The following is a 26,644-nucleotide window of genomic DNA, read 5'->3' as shown; positions in this document are numbered from 1 at the left end:
TTTTGTGATTCCAAGTGAATTTTAGTATTGGTTTTTGTGTTTCTATGAAGGACATCTTTGGTGTTTCCATAGGGATTGTATCATCTGTGCCCAGGGCCAGCCTGCTATGAGGACTTTCATGACTGGGAACTTCTCTTGGTAACTGCTTATTTATCCTGTACCTGGACTGCCTGGTGGTAGGCACTTGAAATGCTTATAGCATAAATAAATAAAGTATATTTTAATTTGAGTATATATTTCATCTCTAAGAGGCACGGGTACTTAAAAAACACAAATTCCTTGTTGGTTTTGTTTGCTCTGGGGCCTGGGCCCATCATGGGACTAATTTTAAAATACTTATGGAATAAAAGAATGAGTTACATCTTGAAAATAAAACAACACATTTCCGAATTCAGATAGGTGGGTTTTGATGTTTTGTTTTCTTCAATAAGTAACCATTTATGTGGTTTTAAGATCAAAATGTAGAAAGAACTATGATGGAAATTTTGCCTCCTCCTTCTGTTCCTCTCTGACCAGTGCAGGGGCCTCCCACCCCTCAGACATGTACAAGCAAACACCAACAACTATTCTTATTTTACCTTCTTACTGCTTACTAAAAGTGGCTTACTAAAAATAACGTTCTCCTTGCAACTCTTTACCCTTGACATATTTTGAGGATCTTATATTAATAGAGAGCTTCCTTCCTTTTTTTATATATATATAAATATATATATATATATTTATATATATATAAATATATATATATATTTAGAGAGAGAGAGAGAATTTTTTAATATTTTTTTTTAATTTTCGGCGGGCACAGCATCTTTGTATGTGGTGCTGAGGATCAAACCCGGGCCGCACGCATGCCAGGTGAGCGCGCTACCGCTTGAGCCACATCCCCAGCCCCGAAAAAATATATTTTATTGTTTGTGCATATTATAATTTATTTAAAGAGTATCTCATTGAAGGGCATTTGGAATTTTCTAAACATTTGCTACTGAGAATAATGCTGCAGTTGGATCTCTTGTATATATGTCATTATCTCTATGATCAATTCCTGAAAAAGTGGAATGGGCTAGAGTAAGGAGTATACACATGTAATTTTGATATGTGTATAAATTGCCCTCTGTAGGGGTTGTGTCATTAGTAACATATGTGATATTTGAGATGTTTTTAAAATAATATTTATTCTGTTTTGTTTTGTTTTCTTTGATGAGTTAGAGGATTCATGTTGTAGGCTGCCTGAATTTTGATAAGAGTATGAAGATCATTCTAGATCATTGGTTCCCAGTAATGGCCGAAGATCTTCAAGGGGTTTTTGGATTCACATGGTAAACAAACATCAACTTTGTCTCATAGATTCATTTTACAGGTTTCAAGGGCATATCGAGACTGTTGCATTGGCTAGAGTACTGATTCTTCTAATAGCGTGTGCCTGCGTTTTGTTAGGAACTGCTCAGCAGCTTTTGATGGTGCCATTGTCTTCCTTGGCCCATGGATGTTTTGCTGCCATTTTTGTCTCTATCAGTTGTTTCAAAGTAACCTAGTCTATGGATGTAGGCAAAAAGAACCAAAAGACTATGTGTGCTGTTTGAATATTTTATAATAAAAACATTCTTTCTCTTGTAGATGTCCCTTTGAGGACCAGCCTTCCACCACCATTCAGAAATTATAAATATGGTAACTGATTTTTCTTTTTCTTTAAATATGTATATTCATATAATTTGGCATTAGTTTTTTGTTGACACAAATTCACATTTGGTTTTCAAAAATGAATTTACTATCTGCAAATAAAAGCCATTTTGGAAGTTTATTTAGGAATATAAGGATTCTAGAATGTTGTTAAGGTCTATTGTAATTATATAGGGAAGTGCTATATAGGTGAAGAATAGCATGTTTGGCAAAACTATATCTAAGATGGGTTTCTTTGCAGGGAATCAGAAGGAAAAATGAGGACTAAGAATTTAATATTTTAAATATGATGTAGTAGTTTTATATGATGCAACTGGTTATTTAAAAGTATAGTAAAAAGCTGGTTGTAATTATTCATTATAAATATGGTATTCAGCAGACTAGAATTCAAGACTGTATTTGAAAGTTATGGTGCACCTAATGCATATTTCTGTTAATTGGTGCAGACATTTTAAAGCATAAATTTTTTATTACTTTAGATCGTTTTTTTGGAGTGGCTTTTCATTCTGTTCCCATTCGATAGGGCAGCTCGTGACCTACAGTCCTTTGAAATCACAATCTTCTCCGTGCGTCTGCATTTTAATATCCGGAGACTAATTGTGAGGTCATAAGGGGTAGTCAAGCAGAAGTTGAAGGCACTGAGTGGAAAGTACTTTGATTTATTGGCCCTAAAGAATTTACATACTCAATATTGAATAAGAGAAAGGAATAAAAAACATGATTCAGGTAAATATGAAACTTCTCAATTGTAGCTTTCATGGCTTTTGAAGTGTAATGCCCTGAAATATAACCTTAAACTTGAATCAACCTACAGATGCCATTTCAAATTAGAATAGTTACATATGGTTTCCCTTTTTGCATGGTGTGTGTATCTATATGCAAACCTGTGTTCCATGCAAGTTATTTCAAAAGATAAATTTTAAAATAATGAAAGCATCAGAGTATCTGAGTCGCTAAGCATCATTGGGGTAGATAATGTACTTTTTAGCTTATCCCATCTCATTAACGCCCTTTCATCCTGGTGTTTCTGTATATTCAGGTGAATTGGCAGAAAAAGCTAATATATTTGTCAGAGAAGAAATTATAGAACCACTAGTGTTTTGATAGACTTCAGGTGGTTCTTTCTTTGAGTTTGGCTCTTTATCAATCTGCTGCTTTGTGTTGAGCAGGAAGGCTAGAGTGTTGCTTTTCACCTGTCATTGTCCTCAGTATGCTGCATGGCCCCTGGGAATAGAACACTGTTTTGGGTGGTGGGGAGTAGAAAGGGTGTAAAGTAGTTACTGTCTCTGTGCCCTTGGGCAGAGGGCTGTGGTCTAGGCCACCCACTGTCTGAGATTTCTCAGAAACCCTTCTTCCATTTAATTGTCGTCATCATCATCTATTATTGATTTAACCACTCATGCTACTTATTTTTAAATCCTTACTACCTAGACGTAATACATTTGTGCCCACATTAATGTTGATTGATGTACAGCATGTGGCTGCTAATCCCTGCCTGTTTCATGAGGCTGTGTGAAATTAAATTATGCACGGGCCAACTTGTTAAATGTCCCCCAAACAAATGATGTAAGGTTCCTTTCCTTAAGGAATTTGCATTAAGAAAACAATGCCCACAGATGTTGTTTTTGTTAATAGCAAGTCTAAAAAAACTGAGTCTATTTTTTAAGAAGTTAAAACAAGTAAAGGAGATTATTCAACAAAGAAAGAGACATTAATACAACATCTTTTGCTAGCATGTCATTTTTCCTTCCTTGTCCTCCTCTTGGGTCCTGCCAATTTCTGTCAGGGAGAAAAATCAGGTGAACTTTTCCAATCACAGCATTTCTCTCTTTCTCTCTCTCTTTCTTGCTTTTAAATGTAGACTTCCTATTGTGGGTTTGCTGGATCTATTAGAGCAAAGTTATTTCAAATTTAAAGGCTTATTAGCAAAATATATAGAACATGATTAATATTTATAAGGTCAAACTGTAGTTTTGCAGCTTGATTATAACAGACTTTAAGCCTCTTTTATTAAAAAAAATTACTGTTGACTTCTCTAACTTGTCTCAAGTAATAAACCAATACCTATTCATAGTGAGAAAGAGAATATAATAGGCAACTCAGAATAATAGATAATCCAAAAGTCACATTTGTTTATGTTCTCATGTCCATTGTAATTTTATTTTTAGCATCTGTGGCATGTTTACATTCCTGATGTGCATATTTTACTTGGTTAAATTTATTTATTTTCTTAAAAATATAGTTGTAGGCTGTAGATCTTGTTTAAAATTGCAATTAAAAAATTGCAATGGATAGTTGAAAGTTGACTATTTAAAATAATCGGTAATGTCGAGTGCCAGTCTTAACTAGGTGATTGGTACCCTATTCTTTCTTCAGCACTAAGACAACATAGTTAAATTGAGGTCTTTAAAAAAAATAATATCCTTTTATTTCATATCACTATTGGAATTTCTTGTTACAGCATTATTAATAGAAATGAATTTTAGTGTAAGTTTTAGAGCTTATTCAGATAAAGTTATAATTTAGTCAATAAATGGCTGAATAAAACTGAGTAAAGAAAAAGAAACTTCTGGAATTTAAACATGTTGAATGGCTGCATCTGCTATGTAATTAGGGGCTGATTATCTCGGAGTTAGAATGTTACCCAAGTGTGAAGAAATTGCCTGTTGCAAAAGGACCTTGTGGCCTGACTTCAGGATAAACCGATTAAAGAATGAAATTGGGTTTGAATAAAACATACTGGACCATGGAAGCCTGTGCAGTATTTGAAAACCAAGAAGCAGATCTTGGTGTTCTTTAGTCATTAATAGCCCTGCTTAGATTACCGGTGATCCCAGGTAATGTTAGAAATCTGAGAGCGGTCACACTTTTTCAGCATGATCATTGAACCTCCTGAGAGCTTAATAGTTTTTTAAACTGCCTTTGTTACTGTCTGTCATTATTTTTATATATAATATATAAATATAATTATATATACTATATAAATATGATTATATATAATACATAAATGATTATAGATAATATATAAATACAAATGCATAAAATTAAACCTGTAGATAAGATTATATAGATGTAATTTTTGATATTATCTGCTAATCTTAAAATTTAGTGACTCTAAAAAACAAAATAGAGTAATGTGATTTGCTTGTCTTCTGTTCAAAGGAAAAAATGAGTCGAGGTGACTTCAGGTTATCTCTCTCTCTCTCACACACACACACACACACACACACACACACACACACACACAGTTGTGTGTCAAAGCCCAAGGCTTTAAAATATCTGTGTACTTTTTTTTTTGTTGTTGTTACCAAGGATTAAGCCCAGGGGTGCTTTACCATTGAGCTACATCCCGTGCTTTTTTATTTTTTGAGATGGGATCTTGTTAAGTTGCTGAGGCTGGCCTCAAACTTGTGATCCTCTTGCCACAGCCTCCCAAGTCACTGAGATTAGAGGCATACAGCACCACACTTGGCTTCTCTGTGTACTTTTATCTGTGTGTGTGTGTGTGTGTGTGTGTGTGTGTGATTTTCTGGTGCTGGGGATGGGGCCCAGGGTCTCCTACATGTAGGGCAAGTGCTCTACCAATGAGCCGAATACCCTCAGCTCCCTTAATTTAAATTTTAAAATTTAATTTAAAATTTAATTTTATCTTTAATTTTAATGATTTTCAAAAGTAAATTTCCTTTTACTCTATAACAGATTTTTAAGTAAATGTGTTCATAAAATTATAAAGAACTTAGAATTTCTCAATTTCATAGGTACTCATTTGTCTCTCTAATAATGTCAAAAGAAGTCTTAGAATATTCTGTGTAAAGAGACAATTTGCTTTTTTCTTTCAGATAAACTGAAGATTATTCACCAAGCACATAAATCAAAGGTACGTTCCACTTGTGCAGTATCTGGCACTTAGCAGTAATCAATATTAGTTGAACTGGTGAGTAAGTGAATGTGCATGTAAGTCTTTTCCATTATAATAGCATTTTTTATCTTACAGGTACTCTTACTATAGCCTTACTTTCTGATTAGAGAATTAAACAAACAAATAAAACAAAACAAAACAAAAAAACTAAGCTGTATATACCTGCTCATAGATTCTTTTAAAAAGTGTTAATAAAATAAAGCATACCAGGGCTGGGGATATAGCTCAATAGAGTGCTTGCTTTGCATGGCCCTGGGTTCTAATCCCCAGCACCACACACACACACACACACACACACACACACACACACACACACAAAAGCATACCGTATATTTATATAACATAAATATAAAACAATAAAAAAATATAGGGAAGCCACTTATTATCTGTCAGTCTAGTCTCTTTGACTTTCCTAAGTCCACAGAAGAACTGGGCTAGAAGCTGACCCAGAGGATCTGCTTACCGTGGTGCTTGCTGTAAGAGAAGGTTCAGGACCACAGCTCACTCTACAGAGGGCGCCATCTGCAATCTGAATTCTGTCCTTCAGCTGTTTGTGTGTGTACCATATGTTTACATTGCTCTTTTCTTACTTTAGTCATGTTTTATTAAGCCACAATCAAAGGTTTGCTTCTCATTACAGAGCAGTCTTTTTTCTCAGTGGCCTTCCCTATGATGTTCACACAGGGACAAGGGACCATGTCTTATTCTGTATGCCTCTTGTATCTCCAGTACCTTGGGCAATGCCTGGTTCACAGGAATTTTTCCAAAACAAGTTTTGAATGAAGTATTTATAAAGTTTATTTTGTTTCATTCTGTGTGTAGTCATAGATATACTCCATGAACTCAATCAGCTTTCCAAAAGATGTTTGCCACAGATCACAAAGAGGGTATGTCTGTTGCCTCTGGATTAGTAACTTTGTGGGATTTTTCTTTTGTATGTGCAAATTTTATCATATCCATTGTCAAGTACCTCATGCTCACAGGTGTCAGGGATCAAGTGTGGCATCTTCCCCTCCTTTGGGTACTAGAAAGTTCTGCCACTATATCTGGCCACAGACTTTAACCATTTTCTCTTCTCCAGGTCTGAAATGTTTTCAACTTGGACCCTAAAATGTAGAGAAGAGCAACTGTGGTTCTATTTTATATGGAATAAACATACGTAAATTTGTTATAAAAATATAAATAATGGGGCTGGGGATGTGGCTCAAGCAGTAGCATGCTCGCCTGGCATGCGTGTGGCCCGGGTTCGATCCTCAGCACCACATACAAACAAAGATGTTGTGTCCGCCAAGAACTAAAAAATAAATAAATATTAAAATTCTCTCTCTCTCTCCAAATAAATAAATAAATAAATAAAGTTGAAATGAAGCAATATCCTCTTGGAAAAAGTTGTAAAGCAAATTGTGCATGTCATTCTCCATTCAGTGTTAATTTTATATTGTTGGTCTTGCTTGTAAGCTTATTTTTCCTAGAAAGAGGAATTGGCAAATTCTTCATTCTTTGTAATGAAGACCGTGTTCATCATGTTCAAATAATCAGTAGTATATGTAAAAATTATTTTTTAAAAATCAGGAAATTTTCCTTCAGGAAAAAAATTTGAAATAAAAACTTAGAAGAAAAAAAATCTTAGAAGTGTTATTTACACTTAAAATGCATGTCTCTCCCTGGTGCATTATATATAGAGTCATCCCTCAGGATTGGTTCCAGGACACTTGTGGATACCAAAAGCCACAGATTCTCCATGTTCCTTATATAAAATGGTATAGTATTCATGTATAACCTATGTGTGTTCTCCCATACACTTGGACTCATTTCTAGTTTACTTGTAATACTTAATACAATGTAAATGCACTGTAAATGATTGTTATACTATATTGTTTAGGGGATAATGTTGAGAAAAAAGTCTCCACACGTTCAGTACAGATGCAACCAGCATAGTCCAAACCAAGTGTTCAGCCTGCAGCTGATTGACTTTGCAGATGACCAACCTTCCATACAAAAGACCAGCTGTAGTTTCAAAATTAGGACTATTTTTTTTTCAGTTGAACAAATAATTTGTTTAATTATTTGGTAGATCCCCCAAACAAATGAAGTCACTTATAATGTTTCTGGACTCTGGCTTTATAAAACTTCATTTAACCGTAACAATCCAAGTCTGGACTCTGTATCCTGGAGAGGCTTCTTGAAGCTTCCAAGAGATAAGATCCGTTTTTACAGATACAGTTTTAAAACTTCAGAAAAACTTCACCTACATGTTCTTATTGGTGCCTTATATGACTACAGGACATTTTTCTCATTTCCAAGTGATTGTTGTCTTTTTATCTTCTGTTTCCGTCTGCAAGGCCTATAGCATCTCTGGCCAAGCTTGTCAGTTTTTTAGGCCAGTTGGAATTTTAATTTCTTTCCTCAGCCAAAGCGAGAGACTTCCAGCTAACCCTTAATGAACTCGTTCACATAGGGTCTAGAGACTTTCCTAATTGCAATTACCAGGTGTCCTCAAAAATTTCTTCTCATCACCACAATAAAAAGGCTGTCTGGATCCCTGCCCACCTAACTAAGCCTCCTGTTTGGACTATGAGCTAAGTGTCTTTTAGTGAATGAATAAAAGTAGAATGCAAATGATTATCATAATATTACTGTGCTATGATTATCAAGAAATTCATAAAAATGTGTGTATGAGTATTATGGATTGTAATCAGTATGCTGTTTATATTATAGTGAGAATAATTTTTGCTAGAAAGATTTGAAATAAAAACTTTGATCTCCATCTTATATTTTGTGGGTTTGGAAATCAAATAGCTATCCTTATTAAAGGAAGAAATCATATCCTCGAATAAACTGTGTAAGAAATGTGCAAAATCTTCAAGAAGGAAATTTTTTTATTATTAATTTATTGTGCTGGAGATTGAACCCAGGGCCTCACACGTGCTAAGCAAGTACTGTACCACTGAGCTACACCCCAAACCCAGAAGAAAATTAAATGCTACTGTTCTTTCCCATCTTCACCACAAACATACTTGAAAAATGAATCCAAACTCTATGAATAATTATTCAGTCTCATAAAGTAAGCTCCTCTTAAGATCTATGCATTTTATTATGTTAAATTCCACTTTAGTTTAACAACAACAAAAAGGTGAAATATACTATGAGGAATTCAAAATAAGACTTACATAGAAATAGTTATACAATTTTGGATAGGAACGTGCAGTAGTATGAAGATATCAATTCTTGGTTAATTTACAATTTTAATAGTACCTCGATAAAATAGTAATAGTTGCATATATGTAAATTATAGAAGCTTATTAAAAAGTTAATACATAAAAAGTAAAAAGAGAAGAATTCTGAAAAAAATGAGTGATTAGCCCTAATATATATTAAGACATTATTATAAAATTCTAATAATTAACAATGTGTGGTACTGTCACATGAACTGGTAGTTCAGTGGCACAGAATTAAAAATCCAAATATGGACTCAAATATACATGGAAATTTAGTGTATAGTAAATATGGCATTTCAAATCTATGGACAAAAGATGGAGGATTCAATAAATGGTATTGAAATAGCTGGGTTGACATCTAGAAGACTAGTTGAATTCCTTTCTTTTTTTTATGCCAAAATAAATCCCCATTGTTTTAATGACTCATGTAAAATTTAAATTCATAGATGAGGTTAGAGAAGAAACAGGTTGAACCTGAGTTGATAATTTGTTCAAGTTGGGTAATGGTTATGGGGCGGGGTTCATTACACTATTCTATATATATTATATGTTCGAATTTCTCCACAATTTAAAGTTTTAAAAATGAAATTCATAAAAATATGTGAAGAAAACATGGAATTTAAAACATAATCTTGCAGTGGAGAAGTCTTTCGAAGTATGATAGAAATTGAGCAATCATAAAAGACTGACATTTTATTTCATTCATTAACTTATTCAATAAAAATAAGTTAGCAGGAGGTAAAGAAGAAGGTACATTTCTCTTCCCCCTTTCTAGAGATGAGGAAACTGAGTCTTAGTTTATGTAGTTTGTTTGCACACAGCTGAGTGCCGGGGGAGTCTGGATTTGAACCCACCTCTAACTGGAAAGCCAGGGCTGTCACAGTGCACAGTGTGTGCACTTAGTAGGTTTGCACTGTGTATCCCTTAATGCCATTAAGGGAGTAGAATGTGACTTGATGTGATTCGGATTATTACTGTGACTCCAACTTCAGCTCCACCTCTTTGGGAAGTCTTGCTGAATGCAGAAGCATATCAGTATTGATGAAATGCATGTTTTCTTTCTTTTTAGACAAATGAACTGGTGTTGAGTTTGGAAGATGACGACAGACTCCTGCTAAAAGAAGACAGCACCCTAAAAGCAGCCGGAATTGGTGAGGAAGGGGAATGATCTTGCTGAAGGGGCACTCACATTCCCGGCCTATGTGGCCAGGCCTGGCTGGTTATATTTGATGACTCCCTGTGATTTGAATGCCTCTTGCTGCTCTTCATACTCTCCCATCCCTATTCAAAGGAAGAGGAAAACACATTCTGATCATTTGACCGAGGGCAGTCGTTATCTTCTCACCAAATGTGCAAAATGCAAATAGTTCGTTCAGAAGGTTTGCTCAGAATCCTATTGAGGGTCATTTTAAATGATTGACAGGCTATTAGTACCATGTCTACTTGCTCTCATCAGTGTCATTCGGGCTGATGGTTTGAGAGAAATGGACGTAGTAGAACTAATGTGGAATAATGAAATGAGATGTTGTTTGTATAACGTACAGCGTGGCTTCTGATAGTCATCCAAGTCACTCAGGGCTGACCAAGGCACAGAATTTTAAATAGGGACCTAGTGTGTGCAGTTGAAGAATTGCCTGATTTAACTATTAAACCTAGAATGTGTGTATAGTTCCGATTTTTAAAAAATGTATGTGACATATCTTGTGGCCATTAGATGTCACTGTTATTCTACTTACACGGTCACCTTAAGCTGATCTGGCAATAGAGGAGTACGGATTAGCACGGAGGTCTGAGCAGGTGAAGGCATGGTGTCACTGACACACCTCTGTGGTCTGTGACCATGATGCAACGTCACAAATCACACTTCCTTCAAAACATGCAAGGTGAGGTCCACACTGGGAACCTGTACATTTTTTGTTTGTTTTATTCTGTTGAGTTTTTTTTTTTTTTTAATTGGGGATTAAATGCAGGAGTGTTTTTACCATTGAGCTACAACCCCAGTCCTTTTATAAAATATTCATATTTTGAGACAGGTTCTTGCTAAGTTGCTAAGGCTGGCCTCAAACTTAAGATTCTCTTGCCTCAGCCTCCCAAGTTGCTGGGAGTATAGGTGTACACCACCTCACCCAGCAGGAATTCACTTTTGAAATGATTCACGTGAGTAATGTGAATTTCTGACATGGGCATTTCTATTTAAATAGAATTTTACATGGCAGGTTATAAAATCAGACTTGTTTCAGTGTATAAGTCTGTGCTGTTTGCTAGGATCAGTGTCGTTCCCTATAATGAATATGTGAGATGGATTGTTATTTGAAAAACATTATTTAATTGGCACTTATTTCTTCAAATGTTATTACATTATTGTATCAGGTGGCTCCTGTGTTATTGAGACATGTGGCACCTAGGGGTAGCCCTGTTTGTCTTTAAAGCATAAAGTTATAATGAATATAATAGACTGGCCTTGTTGTGGGAATTGGCAGATAGCTCCATGGAAAAGGTTAGAAAATGCAAAAAACAAACAAAAAAAAAGAAAGAAAGGTAAGATTTTTAACAAGATGATGCAGTTGACATCTCATATAAATGGGAAAAAATTGAATTAACCAGAAAATTACATCAGGTCCATTGCCAAAATATTCAGGAAAATAAATTTCAAATTTTATCTCAGTCTTTATTCCAAAATGAATTCTAGATGAAGTAAATGTTATACTATAAAAATTAACAAAACAAAATATGCAGCTCAGTGATAACCTAATATTGGAGAGAGAAGAGCTTTCCGAGCATGACTCCAAAGGCCAGCGCCGTAAAAGGGGAAAGCAAGAGATTTGACCAAATAAACCCCCCCAAATTATAAACCATTAAAGGAGAAACAATAAACTATGAAAATCATGTGAAACATAAATGAAAGATAAAGTTATTAGCCAGACTTTTGTAAAGAACTCTTGTATTAGTTTGAAAGGATATGAAATCTGATAGAAGGTATAGCTAATATAGGAAAAACAGTTGTACCTTATTGCTAATGAGAGATGCACATTAAAATAGACACTGCTTTTTATCATGGTCTAGTCATTAAGAATAACAGCGCAGAGCCAGCGAGTGGGGGTCAGACCTCGATTCTGCTTCTCACTCTGTGGGTGACCTTGGTCAAGTAGCAGTTAGTACCAGATTAGCGGTTGTGAAAAAAAAAAAATGCAGTACCCAGGGGAGCCCCTGGGGTAAGGAAATGGTGTTCTCAGTACCACTGTTGGGAATGTATGTTGCCTCTCATGTTCCGTAGATCAAGTTGAACATTCTCTTGTGTTTGTTACTAAATCAGATATGTGCTTCTTCAGACTCTGAGGTTGTGGTCTGCCTTCAGAGGGATGGTGGGGTTCTCTTTTACCTTCCCTGTTTGTGAATCACTGACACAGGAATTTTTATATAGCAAAGAATAATGTGCAGTACCATTATCATTTGGAAATGTATCCATAGACATGTTTGTATTTGTACACAGACAAAAGATCATATACCACAATTATAGAAATGCTTTCTCAGGGTGGTGGTATCGTCAGTAAACTGAGTTTTTCCTTTCTTCTCTGTATTATCTTAATATGATTATTGGGATTTGCAAAATTTTTCAGTTTATAAGTATTCCTTATAATTAAGGAACCAGTTTTTTAAAAGAATAATAAATCTCTAATCACTTGCTTTGTGACCTTCTGTAAGCCACTAGGCCTCTCTGAACTTCAGTTTTGTTTTCTGTATAAATGTGAATAATGAAACCTCTTTCAGAAGGTTTCATACGGATTGAAAAGAATGAAGGTGTCCAGGACAATGCATGGAAAAGGCCCTACAAAATAACTATTTTATTTGGAACCCATTTTGAGGATGGCATTTGGCAGCTATTTTGAATTTGCTAGGACAGAGTTTGCCTCGTTCTCATTTATTTCAGACTGACTTATGTAACGAACCATCTTTAAAAGTGAGAATCAAATCCCTCTTTTTGTCATTCTTGTTTTCAGGCCACAGGACTTTGATCAGATTCAGATCCTTTTCGTGGTCTCTCCACTTGGGTCAGGGTGGTATGGGGAACAGACTGCCCCTGAGACCCAGGCAGAGCAGTGGCCTTGGCCATGGCGCGACTTCAGTCCCTGCCAGGAGCTGTTTCCTCTGCTATTTCCTAGCAGCTTGTTGCTGTCCTCCTGACAGCAAGCCAAGGTGGTACCCAGGCAAAGAAATGAGGATCCCCAGAGAGCAACAGAAAATTCTAAGTAAGGAATTGAGTTGCAAAAAATGATAATTGAGAGTCAGGCATGGAGGTGCACAACTGCGATCACAGCTGCTTGGGAAGCTGAGGCGGGAAGGTCTCAAGTTCAAGGCCAGTCTGGGAAATGTACTGAGACTCTCTCTAAAAATGAAATAAAAAGGCCTGGGGATGTAGCTCAGTGGGAGAACACTCTCCTAGCATGTGTAGGCCCGACTTTAATCCCAAGTACCACACCAAAACCACAAAGAAATAAAAACCGTGATACTTGAAGTATGTGATTTTTCTAGGGAATTTTCCCTCCCTCCCTCCGTGCTGTGTCTGATTAGGTTTCTAAGAGGTTTAAGAGAAAAATTCGAAGTCATCCCTCTCTCTCTTTTCACCACTTGATCTTGCTGGAGAGCTGTCACTCTGCTATCACAGCCAGTTGCCATGGGAATAATGCCAGTGTAACAAATTTATCATTATGACTCTTCTGCAGGAGTCATGAAAGGGAAAGAAGGCTGGGAGGGGGAAATTAGGGGGGAAACTTGCTTTCAGAGTCTTTCATCTGCACCACAGATCCCCATTGTATAGTCCACGTCTTACCCTGGTGCAGAAATACATAAATAAAAATGATTTCCTTTGTGGAAGGAAGAGAGAGGAGAATTTTACCTAGAAGTGTTGTTTAAGATAGAAAAATTTTTAACTTGTTTTTAACAATAGTTTATGGATTAATTTTTCTAAGTAATAAATTGCATGTAAGTTGTAGGGTGGGAGATATTTTATCTCTTTCATTTTGCTGCATCCCACTACTATTTATCTTTTGAATCCACTCTGGTATAAGAAAGAAATTGTGGCAGAGAAATTCTTCTCAAGCCAGTTGTGTTTTCTTGGAAATGTTTTAAAGCAAGTTACAGTAGTCCAGACTGTATGCACTTATTTGAGGAAAGAGTTGTTGTCAAGCCAGTCCCTGTAATAATTCCAAAACTCCCTCGTGGTTTGTTTTCATTTTGCTCCTGTCATCTATCCCCGACTAGAACCTGGTCCTGTGCATCACATCTCTGGTTTTCTCCTCCATGTGGCTAAAACAGGTTTCTTTTCTTCCTGCTTCTTTATCAGGATCATGTTTGACTTGTGCTTCCTTAAGGTTTGGGCCTTTTCCCTATCTTGAGGCGTCCTCATTTTTTTCTTTGACAGAACCCTAAGTGGCTCCTCTTCATGCTGACATTATAACAGCAATGTTCATTGTAACAGTTGACTTGCTTAGAAATCAGTGATTTCAGAACAAGGAGTCAGAATGCACTGCACAGATTGTTCTTCCCTGGCTTCTATTTATTTTTTAAATTTTTAAAAATTATCTTTGACAATAATTGTACATATTGGTGGTAAAAATGAATATTTTGATACATATGTATAACGTGTAATGATCAAATCAGGGTAATTAGCACATCTATCACCTCCGACATTTATGGCTTCTTTGGGTGGGAACATTCAAAATCCTTTCTTCAGGCCATTTTGGAATATACAATAAATTATTGTTAACTGCAGTCAACATACTGGGCTTAGCACATTAGAACTTATTCCATCTACCTAACTAACTTTATACCCATTGATCAATCTCTCCCTAACCTATTTCCCTCCCAGTTTTACTCTCTAATTCTATAAAAACATTCTTTAGCTTCCACATGTAAGAATATGTAGTATTTGTCTGCCTATTCTTTCTGTCCCTGGCTTATTTCCCTTAACATAATGTCCTCCAATTCCATCCATGTCGCCACAAATGACAGGATTTCACCCTTTTATGCCTGAATAATATTCCACTGTGTGTATGACTGTACTTCCCATTTTACTTTCCTCTTGCCGCTATGGAAATTTCAGGCACATGCTCAGTCAGTCCAGTCAGTTTTTACCATTTGTTTTCTTAGGTCTGTAGTTTGGTATCTCTTACCAGTTGATCCAAAACACATTTGAAGCAGGTATGACAATAAGAGCACAGGAGTTGCTCTCTTTACTGGATTGTGAGCTTCTTTGGTGAAAACTTTGAAATAGAACTCAACTCAGAGCATCTCTTTGATTTGTAGATTGGGGTTTTGTGGAGTTTGGAAAGATATGGTAGATTCCTAGAGCAGGACAGAGGGTGAAACTTTGTTTCAGATTTGGTCTCAGATTGCCCCATGAATCTCCTTTAAGTACACACACACACACACACACACACGCACGCGCGCGCGCACACACACACACACACACACACCTGTGTGTGTGTGTGTATAATTTTTAAAAATCTGCAGTGATTGTCACATGACAGCTTGTCCTGATCACACCACAAAGGCAGTGCACACTTCTTGGTTTCCTTTCCCTAGCCCACAGGGGCTGACCCTTATACTACTTTAGGGCCAACCAGCTTTAGGCTTAAAAAGCAAGCAGCGAATCCTTGTCAGTAGATAAGTTCACTGAGATAGTGAAGGAGTTAAAAAACATTGCATTTAACTTAAAATTGTTTTTTCTTGTTTTCAAGTCATTGTTAACTATTTTCCTGTTAAATGGTGTGTGTGTGTGTGTGTGTGTGTGTACGCGCGCGTGCACCTGCCTGTCTGTCTGACCCGTTAGGAAGCATTATATAATTGTTAATTTCATAGCCAAAGTTCAGATGTCCTGACTTGTGTTCATTTCATTAAACTAGAACATCAGTATTAAACTGATCCACAAATGCATTTGGAGGGCTCTGACTTGATTTCATTTGATAGTAAGACGAAGGGATGAAGTGGCGATGTATTTATTGGATTTTAGATTGCACATTCATTTCAGATTCCCATGCCAAGGCGCTCTGCACCTGACCGCACTGCCGCCTGCAGCACATTTAATTTAAAACCAGGTGCCCGAGGGGACCGGCACATGCTAGACTTCCTGAGGGTTCTTCCCCCACCATTTTTAAAGAAGCCATTTTAAATAGAATTTGGGCAGCAGGAGTGTAAGGGATAATAGTGAAAAGAGCCATTGTGTAAAGGTCTTGAAAATCATTTGTAACTTGTTTTCACTTAAATCAGCAAATCAATTTGCAGTATTACATCCAGGAAATCATTCTCTAATATTTTCAATGGATTTAAAAGCATTACTACTTCTGTCAATGAAGTTTTAAAATCCATTTTGTTTTACATTTTTTGGATTTCAGAGAAACTTGGAATGTGTATGTTTTCCAATATAAGGGTGAGCATTTTTTTAATCACCTTGAATATTTGAGATTAACCCATTTGTCAACCTAGCTTTGTTGAAAAAAGAACAGACTCATATGAAAATAAAATCATTACCCTGGATGATTTCATTTGGCACCTATGAGAGATGGCCTCAATACTTTATATAAATAACAAGTCGCTCTCTAAGTTAATTAGACTCATCGCAACAAAACTGCATTGTCAGTCTTTGCTTTCTGTCAGCTTATTCTGAACCTGCTCTTCCTGTACTGCAGATCTGCGTGACATATTAGCTTCTCAAAAGGAGTACAGATAAATGTCAACTGCAGTAAGTGAAAATTGTAATTACAGGGAGCGTGGCTTGAGCCAAGTGCTGGCCGGGCAAAAACTGTGTAAAGTTCCATGTGTAAATAGCACATTACAGATAAAGCCTCACTCTATGATTTTCAGGAAGAGAGTCCCTCTTGTTCATTCTCCATTATTGCAAATTACCTACATCTACCTCTGAGCACACCTCCTTTCAAAAAGGAAACCCATTGAGCTTTTTGTTAAAAAGATAGCTCTCCAAATATCTTCTTTGAATATTGAATTTTCTGATGCCCCCTTTTCAATATGTTGCTGATTTCAAGTGTGGAGCCTCTTCCCCATTCTTTTAAATGCTCTTTCTTGTAAAATTGTCCTGTACACTTACCTGTTTGCTCAGGGTGCCTCTGTTTACAGCCCCTCCTCATTGGTTCCCATTCTCTCTGATGTCTCCCCCACAGTCTCACTGGGGTAAGAGTTTGTGATCTGATTTTCATCCACTCAGATTAAATTTAATCTGAAGACATAGTAGGCACTGAAAACATCATTTTGTTTTTTTCTCCGAACATGTGTTTGTCTTCTATAGTGAGCACAGTAGCTTATGATGGAGAAAGACTACATTTGATATTCTTGCAAATGGTAAAAACATTTTTAATGAGATGACATGCTAATCTCGTTAATTTCATTCTTTTGTGATAAATTCTAATGATGAGATTAGAGCTGTAAACCACACACCAGTGGTAATCCATGGCTCCCTTCTTATCATCATATTTATTTGGCTTGAAGAGTTTTACTTGCCTGTTTTTAGAGTATATGTTAATTGCATACTCAGTATTCATTACAAATAATCTCTTCTGTTTTCTCCTCAGGATTCCAAAGGCCCTTTTGCTCTTTCTGTAAAAGCCAAGCAGACTGTATTAACTTCTGGTTTAATTTAAAAAACCAATGTGGAACTTGTTGGCGCAACACCTTAAAGAATCGCATGTTTAATAAATTGGAAGGCTTTCCATCAGATTTGTCTCCAGTCTGAATTAATAATGTTGCTGACTTATTGTTTTAGAAGATGGAGTCCTTGACCTGCTAGGTTGAAAGAATTGTGACTGCTCTGAACCTTTGTGGGTCCTTTAGCTGTGCCATCTCCCCAGTGAATAATTAGAGGTATTTGAAGGTATTGCGGTAGAAGCCAATTTGTGTCTTTCACTTTGCATATTGTTGAAGCCTCATGAATTAATCATAAGCAGGGCAAAAAATTAACTTCTTCAGACACATATTTTGATGGGTCATGAGGGAGAATGTAAAGTGATCTGTAAAATATTCTACTGATCCTCTAACTATTAAATTATTATACCTACGGGCTAATTTCAGGGAGGGGAGAGAGTCCCTCCCCCCTCAGGAACTGAGTAGCATATTGGAAAAAATATCAAGGTTTGTTAGTTTCCAGGACTGCAAAGAAGACTATAAATAAGCGATTTCATGATTTTCTGAAAAATCTTAATTCTTGTGTTAACTCTGGATTTTAATTTTGCAGGTTATTTTTCTTTTGACTTTTAAATTATTTGATTTTTATTTGATTTTATTTTATTTTAATTATTTGATTTTTAGATTCTTACAACTACACTTAAAACTTCTTGCTGATTTGGTGAATCGTATTGTATCACCCAACAACTAACTGATATTTTTCATTGCAGGCGTCTGAAACCATTCCAAAATGCCAAACCAAAGTAATATGGATTTCCATACTTGTTTAAAATTTAGTTTTACATTAAAATCTCTTTTCCATTTTCTGTTTCTCTTTTTTCAGCCAGCGAAACAGAAATTGCATTCTTCTGTGAAGAAGATTATAAGAACTACAAAGCTGATCCCGTTTCATCCTGGTGAACAACGGCTCACCTCGGGGCTTCCTCTTTGCATACCTGTATTAAGCTCTTTATTCCACTAGTGAGTTTTTGAAATTGACAAATAAATCTTTAAAAATTAATCCCAGGCTCTGCTATTTGAACTGAAATTTGGTGATTTCTCTCTCTTTAGCCAGACTGGACTTCCTTCCTTCCTTCCTTCCTTCCTTCTTTTGATAATATGAGAAAAATGTGATTTTTTTAAGTGAAAAAAATTGTTATTGAATTAGTGATTCTTTTAGTGGTTTGCATGTTGGGTCCTTTAAAAAGAGAAGATCAAGGTCATACTGTTTATTTTATATTTTTTCCATAGTTTCTGGCTAGCACAGCTGTGACTGTCTTTGGCTGCCAGAGATGGGAAGAGGCTCTTAGGACTGTGGTGCCATCTTCTAGGTCAGGGAGTGTATGATGTTCCCGCCACAAATGACATTGAATGGTGTTTACATGACAGAGGTCTTATGATGTAAGAGGGTCACTTTCCTTTTTTAGACATTGTGTTAGTCAGCTTTTGTTGATGTAACTAAAATACCTGATGAGAACAACTTGGAGGGGATAAAAAAGTTTACTTTGGGCTCACAGTTTCAGAGGTGAAATTGGTTGGCCAACTCCACGGCAGACTTGAGGTGAGGCAGAACATCATGGCGGAAGAGCGTGGTGGAGGAAAGCTGCTCAGCTCACAGCCACCTGGAAGCAGAGGGAATAAGGTGCCAGGGCTAAAATGTAATTTCGAGGGCAGCCTGCAGTGACCTGCTTCCTCCAGTTACACTCCACCTTCGTACAGTTACCCCCTTGTACAGACGTCCTTTCAAATTATTAATCTATCAAGTGGATTAAACCACTGATTCAGTTACAGCTCTTACAATCTAATCATTTCACCTTCAAATATTATGAACCTTCCTGCATTGCCTAACGTGAATTTTGGGGGGATACTTCATATCCAAACCATAACAGTTATCTAGGTTTGTACAAATAACATTGCTGGAATTTTTTTATTTTTCTGAGCTGTGTTTTCTGACTTTCATTACAGCAAACTCTAATTCATCCAAAGGCAATTTATTTGCAGAGAGGAGGTAGCCAGATATTTGTACTTCTCAAAGTGTTCAGAAACAAGTCTACATCCTGGAAGATACATTCTTTCAAAATAATGTAATATGGTTGGTTCCTGAGTGGCTGATGACAGGGACAGTGTCTGAGCAGAAGTAATTCTGTGGGGGCCTCTCAGCCAGCATGTGTCTCATGGGATCTCCTAGAAAGATTTAGCTCTAAAATTACTCCCATTTTCTCTCTAAGTTGCCTTTCAAGTGATGCAGAGAACTTAGAACTTTATCTGGTGGGTAGTTGGAAGCCAAGGCAAAATTTAAACAGCTAAATTACATGATTCAGTTTTTAATTTTATAAAGTGAGTTTCGGGCTGGTCATGGCAGTACCTGCCTGTTGTCTCAGCTACCAGGGAAGCCGAGTCAGGAGGATTACAAGTTCAAGATCAACTTGGGCACATTAGTGAGACCCTGCTTCAAAATAAAAAATGAAAAGGGCTAGGGATGTAGCTCAGAGGTAAAGCGCCACTGGGTTCAATCCCAATATTGGGAAAAGAAAAAACAACAACAATAACAAAAAAAAGCAAAGTGAGCTTTGGTGACAGAATCAGAAAGACTAGAAGACAGTTGTCACAGACAAGGTGAAGACTGGAGGGCCTGGCCTAGGATCAGTACAGAGGGCGAGTTGAGGAGAGGAGATGATCTTGAGAGTGCTCACATTGGATCATGCATGAGAGCAAACATGGTGGCCAGTACTTAACACGTTAACTACACACTTAACTTTAACCACAGCTCTCCAAAAGTGATAGCGTTGTGTCTATTTATAGATGAGAAATTGGCGATGGGGAGGACTGGAGCCAAGTCTGCTTAAAATTCTTACCTTGCTTGTTCCAGCCCATGGCCAGGATGTAAGGTAGAGTGACCTGGGAAGTTTGGGACTTGGTGAGTTCCTACCTGTGGACAGTGGGGAGGGAGGAGTGGAGACTAAGTGACTTGCTGGAGTGAGTGGCTGGATTGATGGTGACAGCATTAACTCAAACAGGAACTCAGTAAGTAGATCAAGTTCAAATATATTATTTTTTCATTTTGCAGATACTCAGTTTACATATGATCTTTTCTTTTTATGTGACATTAAGCATTCTTTACCTGTATATTTTATTTCTAAGAAATAATGCAAAAATTTCTGTGTGTGTATATCAAAAGCCTTTTAAATGGTGTGTATTTTCCTTATTATGAAAGATATATATGTTTTACTTGTAAACAGAGTCTTAAAATATGTTATGACAAAAAGAACTTTTACCAGGAATGGAAGACTAGTTCAAACTTAGAAAACCTACCTATGTAATATATAAAATCTATAGATTTAAGGAGAAAAAAATTATGCTTGTCTTCATAAAAAAGCATTTAATGATATTTGTCTCCATGCATGAATACATATTAGCAATGGATAGAAATGCCTTTAGCTTGATCAAGTTCTATGCATAGAAGACTTACTTAATGGAGAAGTGGTTATTAAATCTATTAAATACAATAGGACAAGGGTGGCCAATACTGCTGATGCCACTCAGTGTTGTTCTCTGGGTCTCGTTATGGCCAGTAAGAAAAATAATAAGAACCGCAGGTGGGAAAGGTGGAGACAAAGCAATCGTTTGCAGACAGCATGATTGCGAGAGGATCAAGGGACAAGTTATTAGAACTTGGAGACTTCAGGAGCACTAGATAATGAACCTAAAATGAATTGTTCGCAAAAGCTATCAAGTGTTATTAGAGGGCTATAAATGACCTAAATAGAGAGAGAGAGAGAGGGAGATACTACATGTTCATAAATGGAAGATATAAAGATATAGAATTGTACCTAACCTGCAATTTAGTGTGATCTTAATCAAAATCCCAAAGGAACTTTATCATGGAATTTGACAAATGAACTCGAGAGTTCATTTGGAAAACGAAATGTGCAAGAATATCCAAGATCGATTTGGAAAAACACAAAGTAGGGTGGGGTGGGGTGGGGTGTTGCTTAGAGGTCACAATATATGTTTAAATTTATAGTAATCCAAAGAGCTTGGTAATGATAGAGAAACAGAGCAATGTGATTGTATAACATGTATAATCAGAAATCAGAAATTATACCCCCATCTATGTTTGATATATCAAAATGCATAAATGCATTCTACTATCATGTGTAACTAATTAATTCAAACAAAATTAAAAAATTAATTAAAAAAGATCAACAGAATAGAGGATAGAAACTGACCACTGTGTATGGCAACAATTTATAATAAGAGTAGCATTTGAATCACTGGAGAAAAGAAAACCACTTGGCACACAGCTAGGCATAGACAGGTAGAGGGCCCTACTTCATGTCATTCCCTAACATTTCAGACAGATTAAAGAAACAGGAAAAAAATGATGAGCTCATTACAATATGGAGTATGTCAGAACCTTGGGATAGAGAAGGCCTTCTCAAAACACAAGATGTGACTGCTGTAATTTTCCATATTTGAAAAACTAGATTGAAAAAATCACAAAGGCTGAAAGACAAGTAAAGATTTGGAGAAACTACTTGCACACATACAAACAGACAAAGGATTGATTTCTGGAATCTATGAAGAACTCTGACAAATCCTTGAGAATGGACAAGCATATAACAGAAGAACAAATGTATCGTACAAAGAAATTCATATAAAAGGAAACAGTCCTTACAGATATGTAGAAAGACGCACATCCCGTTTTTTCAGGAAATTCACATTGAAGTACAGGGTAACATTTTCAATTATCAAATTGACAAAAAGTGAAGGGTTTGGCAGTAAGCGTTGGCAGCGTTGTTGTGTCTGCACTGCCGGGGGGCATGAATTGCACACCGTCACTTAGGCAAGCAATTTGGTATGCTATCCATTGAAATAACAGGTATGTGTGTTATATTGACCCAGCAGATCCAGTGTTTAGGATTTATTCCAAAGAAACCCTCTTATGACTGCAGAAGGAGGCATTTATAAGGGAATTCACTATGTGTTACAAAAACACTGAGACAACCTAGATGATATTACTAAGAGAGGTTAAACAAACTATGCCATGCATGTGTCTGGGTTTCTAATCTAAAACAATGAAGGACATTCAGGTCATTCACTGTCATGGACCTTGAGATATTGATGGATAAAATGACAGAGGGACTCATAAAATGTGATTTCTCTGTTTAAGAGAAAGCACAGAATGGTAAATACATGCATATAGAAATGTATGTTGTTATGGTCCAAATGTGAGGTTAGGGTGGGAAGTTGGTTCTCCATGAGGACTAGCCCATTTTGGATCCTGAATTTGCCAGTGCCACCTTCTTAGACTTCCTATCCTCCAGAAACGTGAGAAATAAGTTTCTGTTGTTTATAAACCATCCAGTCTATGGAATTTTGCTTGCAGCCATAATACATGTGAGCATGAATATACACAATGAGATACATGTCCACACAAGAGTACACACCGAACTTATGACAGTGACTCCTTTGGTGGGGAGAATAGGATTGGGAGGTGGGGTGGTAGGAAGCCTTGCTATGATGTTTAACTTTATCAGGAGAATGTATTTGTGTCCAAAATTAATAAAAACAAGCCTGATGTGTACATAGAAATCAAAAGAATCAGGAAAAAAAACGAGCAGGCAATTGCCATGAATATTTTTTTGGCATATTTGTATCTAGATTGTTTGCATTTTTAGTGTTTCTGATCTTTTTGATATTTTAAGTTATATTTGCTTGTTAAAAATAACCAACTTTGGGCTGGGGATGTGGCTCAAGCAGTAACGCATTCGCCTGGCATGCGTGGGGCACTGGGTTCGATCCTCAGCACCACATACAAACAAAATACAGATGTTGTGTCCACTGAAAACTGAAAAATAAATATTAAAAATCTCTCTCTCTCTCTCTCTCAAAAAAAAAAATAATAACCAACTTAGAGGTGAAAATCCTCTTTCTCAAAAGTTTCTCCATTCCATAGCTTGATTATATATTTTCAGATGTTCTTCTCCACATATATTATTATTTAGATATGTAGGTATGAATTAGGTATGGTGCTGCACACCTATAATACCAGTACTTGGGAAGCTGAGGCAGGATGACCACTTGAACCCAAGATCAAGACCAACCTGGGCAACATAAAGAGATCTCCTTTCAAAACTTCCCTGTGTGTGGATATAAAGGATTGGCATAATCTGGTTTTTTTTTTTTTTTTTTTTTTTTGGTACTAGGAATTGAACCCAGGAGCACTTAACCACTGAGCCACATTCCCAGACCCTCTTTGTATTTTATTTAGAGACAAGGTCTCACTGAGTTGCTTAGCACCTTGCTAAATTGATGAGGCTGGCTTTGAAGTTAAGATCCTCCTGCCTCAGCCTCCTGAGCCCCTGGGATTACAGGTGTGCACCATCATGCCCCACAATTGTCATAATCTGAAATATGAGAAGTCTTCTCTTTTTCCAGTTGTCACTGTGTGCCAGGGTGCTGTTCATTCCGTTCTCAGATAGACCTGTGGTCGAGCCCTGGGGAAGCCTGGATTCCCCATGGAGAAGACAAGACCACTCACTGGGTTTGGGGATTAAATGAGACATTGCCTGCGAGGCACTTGATAGACAGGCCTGGCACAGAGTGAGCACTCCTTACCTGACTTGTGTGCTCACAGAGAGCAGGACAGTGCTCAGCATCCACTTTGCTTCTGAGCAGAGAACTCTGACTCTCCCCGATGGTCAGCCCCTAACATGTTAAGTCAAAGAAAGGTTTCTTTATTCTGGCTTCAAACTCCACTTTCTGCCACTCTTTGAAAACTTGGGGTCTGGGGCATTGGAGAGGCATGGTAGGAAGGTTGTCTCCAGGCACCAAGAGACAGCTCCCGTTTGTGTGGCCTGGCACCTTTGCATGCATTTTTGTGCTTCTCGGTTGCAGAAAACCTGTGCTGGCTTCCTGGGCCACAGGAAGGTAGGTGCAGGCCCTGACTAGGCAGGCGGAGGAAGTTTCCGGCCACGGCAAGTGTGCTTGCTTCCCTTCTTTTTCTTCCTGCTCCAGACACAGGCAGGAGAACAATGATGCCCCCCATATGAGATGCGCTGGGGAGTGGCTTGGCCTGGACCCCTTTGGGAAATGGCTGCTGATTGCTGAAGACAGGAAAGAGAGAGAGGTGTGGAGCTTCCTTGTTTCTGCTAAGGTGTGTATGTGTGTGTGATTTTAGTGTCTGAAATTGCTGGACCATTTCTTTGGTGAGCAGAGGGGTCCTGGTACAGCAGTGTCCAAGGACTGGACTCATCTTTTTATCACTGTGTGCGCACATGCGTGTTGGGAGCTGAGTGCTGATGATGGTTGCTCGGGCTTTGCCTTATTTTACTCAGAAACTTTCCTGATAAATCAGACTCGTGAAGGTAATGAATGGGTTTGAGGTTAATATCTTGAACTCCACCATCCTGGCAGGGGATGGGGGGCTCTGGAAAGCACTCTGGAAAGTTCCCATGTCTCAAGGTGACCCCACAGCATTAAACCCACTGTGCGCTTCCAGTGTTTCCAGTGGCATGGGTGTGGAGGAGGAAGGCACAGCCTTGTCATTTCTTTCCATCAAGGGAGACACATTTATTCAATGAAGCAGACCTGAGATCCATCCCTCCCATCCCCAAATGTGCATTTTGGGTTAGAATACGGACATGAGAGTTTAGATAATGGCCTTTGGAGACTCATTTTTTGATCATTACTCAGTGAGAGGATCATATAACGTGTAATGACTTAAAAGAAACATCCAGGAGGTGTGTCATGCTGCTGTTACAAGGTATTTTTTTAAAGGGCAGCCACCCTTCTCTGTCCCGCTCTGGTGGCACTCCCTGAGAGGATTCAGTAAATGATCAGTCATTCATAGGCTGCAAGATTTAAGTTAAGAGAAATCCATCTAGTGTCCCCAAGGATGTCGTGTGACTCCTTTGAAATAAGTAGAGGCAGACTGTTTGGGGAATGCCACCTGAGAGACTCACACTTTTGATTTTGGCCTTCTTCCTACTCAGTTCAATACACAGGGAAAACGCCACCGCTGGTGATGATATTCTGTGATCAGTCAAATCCCGTCAATCCCAGCAGTGACCAGAGTACTCTAAAGGCTCTGATTTATTTTATTTTAATTTTTAGTAGTGGAGATTGAACCCAGGAGTGTTCAACCACTGAGCTACATCCTCGGCTCTTTTATTGATTTATTTTTTGAATTTTGAAACAGGGTCTCAATTTTGCTCAGACTGGCCTCAAACTTGCAATCCTCCTGCCTCCATCTCCCATGTCACTGGGATTACAGGTGTGAGCCACCACGCCTGGCGAAGGCTCTGATTCTTTCGTGGAGCTGAGAAGAACTCTCCTCAGGGATGAGGACTGTGCGCTTCCAGCATCTCCAGTGGCGTGGGTGTGGGGGAGGTGGGCTTCTTCCCCTCGTTTCTGACGTGGCAGAGCTGGGAAGACAGGGACAGTCATCCTCAATTCTGCCAGTTTGAATTCTGTTTGGCAGAAATCACCCCTCACTTGATATCCTGATCTTGCCCCTTCCTCCTGTTCTAAGCCTTGGCTTTGAGTCTTAGGCTATCATCATGCCACACACCTCGTTCCACCCACCCGCCACACTGTTGTAGACTCTTCTGGCACCTCCCTAGGACTTGATGATGGTTCTGTCACTCTCTTCGACAAGACTCCTGCTATAATTCAGGGTGGACATAGACAGGCCTTATTGTGTCTTGGGACCTCTTGGGTCACTGACAACTGTGACATCTCGTCTCCTCCGTCTTGGCCATCTGCTCCCTAGGTCACCTCCCTTGACCACACCCTCATCCACAGCATGGCCTCAGCATCAGGCCTCTTCTCCTCCTGCTGCCTCCATCTCCCCCTTCCTCCACCTTTGGGCCCTCCTCCAGCGGTTCCTCACATCCGGTTGTCCTCTCACTCTCCTTCCCCCTAACCTAACTGAGTCTCTGGTCCTTTGTCATTCCCTTGTGTAGAACCTCACTTCCTGACCTCCCCTTGCCCCAGGATCACCTCTGCTGCTCTTCGTCTTCCTCATGCCCGCCCTGGAGGTGTTGTACGTGCCTGGAGAAGGACACATCAGCTGGCCAAGATGCTGAAGTGGTGCTTCCAGTTGCAACCACTAAGCCCCAGGGGGTTCCTGATGCCACCCAGTGGTGCTGTCTTTCCT

At 38.0% G+C, this 26,644-nt stretch overlaps 2 protein-coding genes across 11 annotated transcripts in view; one reads left to right on the top strand and one right to left on the bottom strand.

The window, feature by feature from the left end:
- The window catches only part of LOC308630591 (UPF0538 protein C2orf76 homolog), a gene marked incomplete at its 5' end in the record, with an annotated part of 90,612 nt that overhangs the window by 41,356 nt on the left and 22,612 nt on the right, over nucleotides 1–26,644 (top strand). For 4 of the 7 annotated variants that reach the window (XM_081260790.1, XM_081260791.1, XM_081260792.1 and 1 more), the window contains 3 exons: nucleotides 1,612–1,662; nucleotides 5,514–5,551; nucleotides 9,881–9,962. In XM_081260790.1, coding sequence (XP_081116916.1) covers nucleotides 1,612–1,662; nucleotides 5,514–5,551; nucleotides 9,881–9,962 — 171 coding nt within the window. Of the gene's footprint in view, nucleotides 1–1,611; nucleotides 1,663–5,513; nucleotides 5,552–9,880; nucleotides 9,963–18,325; nucleotides 18,501–26,644 lie in introns of those variants that run through there. The other 3 variants (XM_081260793.1, XM_081260795.1, XM_081260796.1) reach the window with 2 other exon arrangements.
- The window catches only part of STEAP3 (STEAP3 metalloreductase), an 85,029-nt gene continuing 68,374 nt past the window's right edge, over nucleotides 9,990–26,644 (bottom strand). Inside the window, exon 5 of one of the 4 annotated variants that reach the window (XM_081260780.1) lies at nucleotides 9,990–10,092. In XM_081260780.1, coding sequence (XP_081116906.1) covers nucleotides 9,997–10,092 — 96 coding nt within the window. In that variant the 3' untranslated portion in view covers nucleotides 9,990–9,996. Of the gene's footprint in view, nucleotides 10,093–18,570; nucleotides 19,104–26,644 lie in introns of those variants that run through there. The other 3 variants (XM_081260776.1, XM_081260777.1, XR_014017963.1) reach the window with 3 other exon arrangements.

The sequence above is a fragment of the Spermophilus citellus genome, assembly GCF_964194105.1.
Source record: "Spermophilus citellus genome assembly, chromosome: 11".
In the NCBI taxonomy this organism is placed as follows: Eukaryota; Metazoa; Chordata; class Mammalia; order Rodentia; family Sciuridae; genus Spermophilus; species Spermophilus citellus.
The sequence above is the reverse complement of the archived record's forward strand: the minus strand, read 5'-3'. Positions and strand labels throughout refer to the sequence as shown.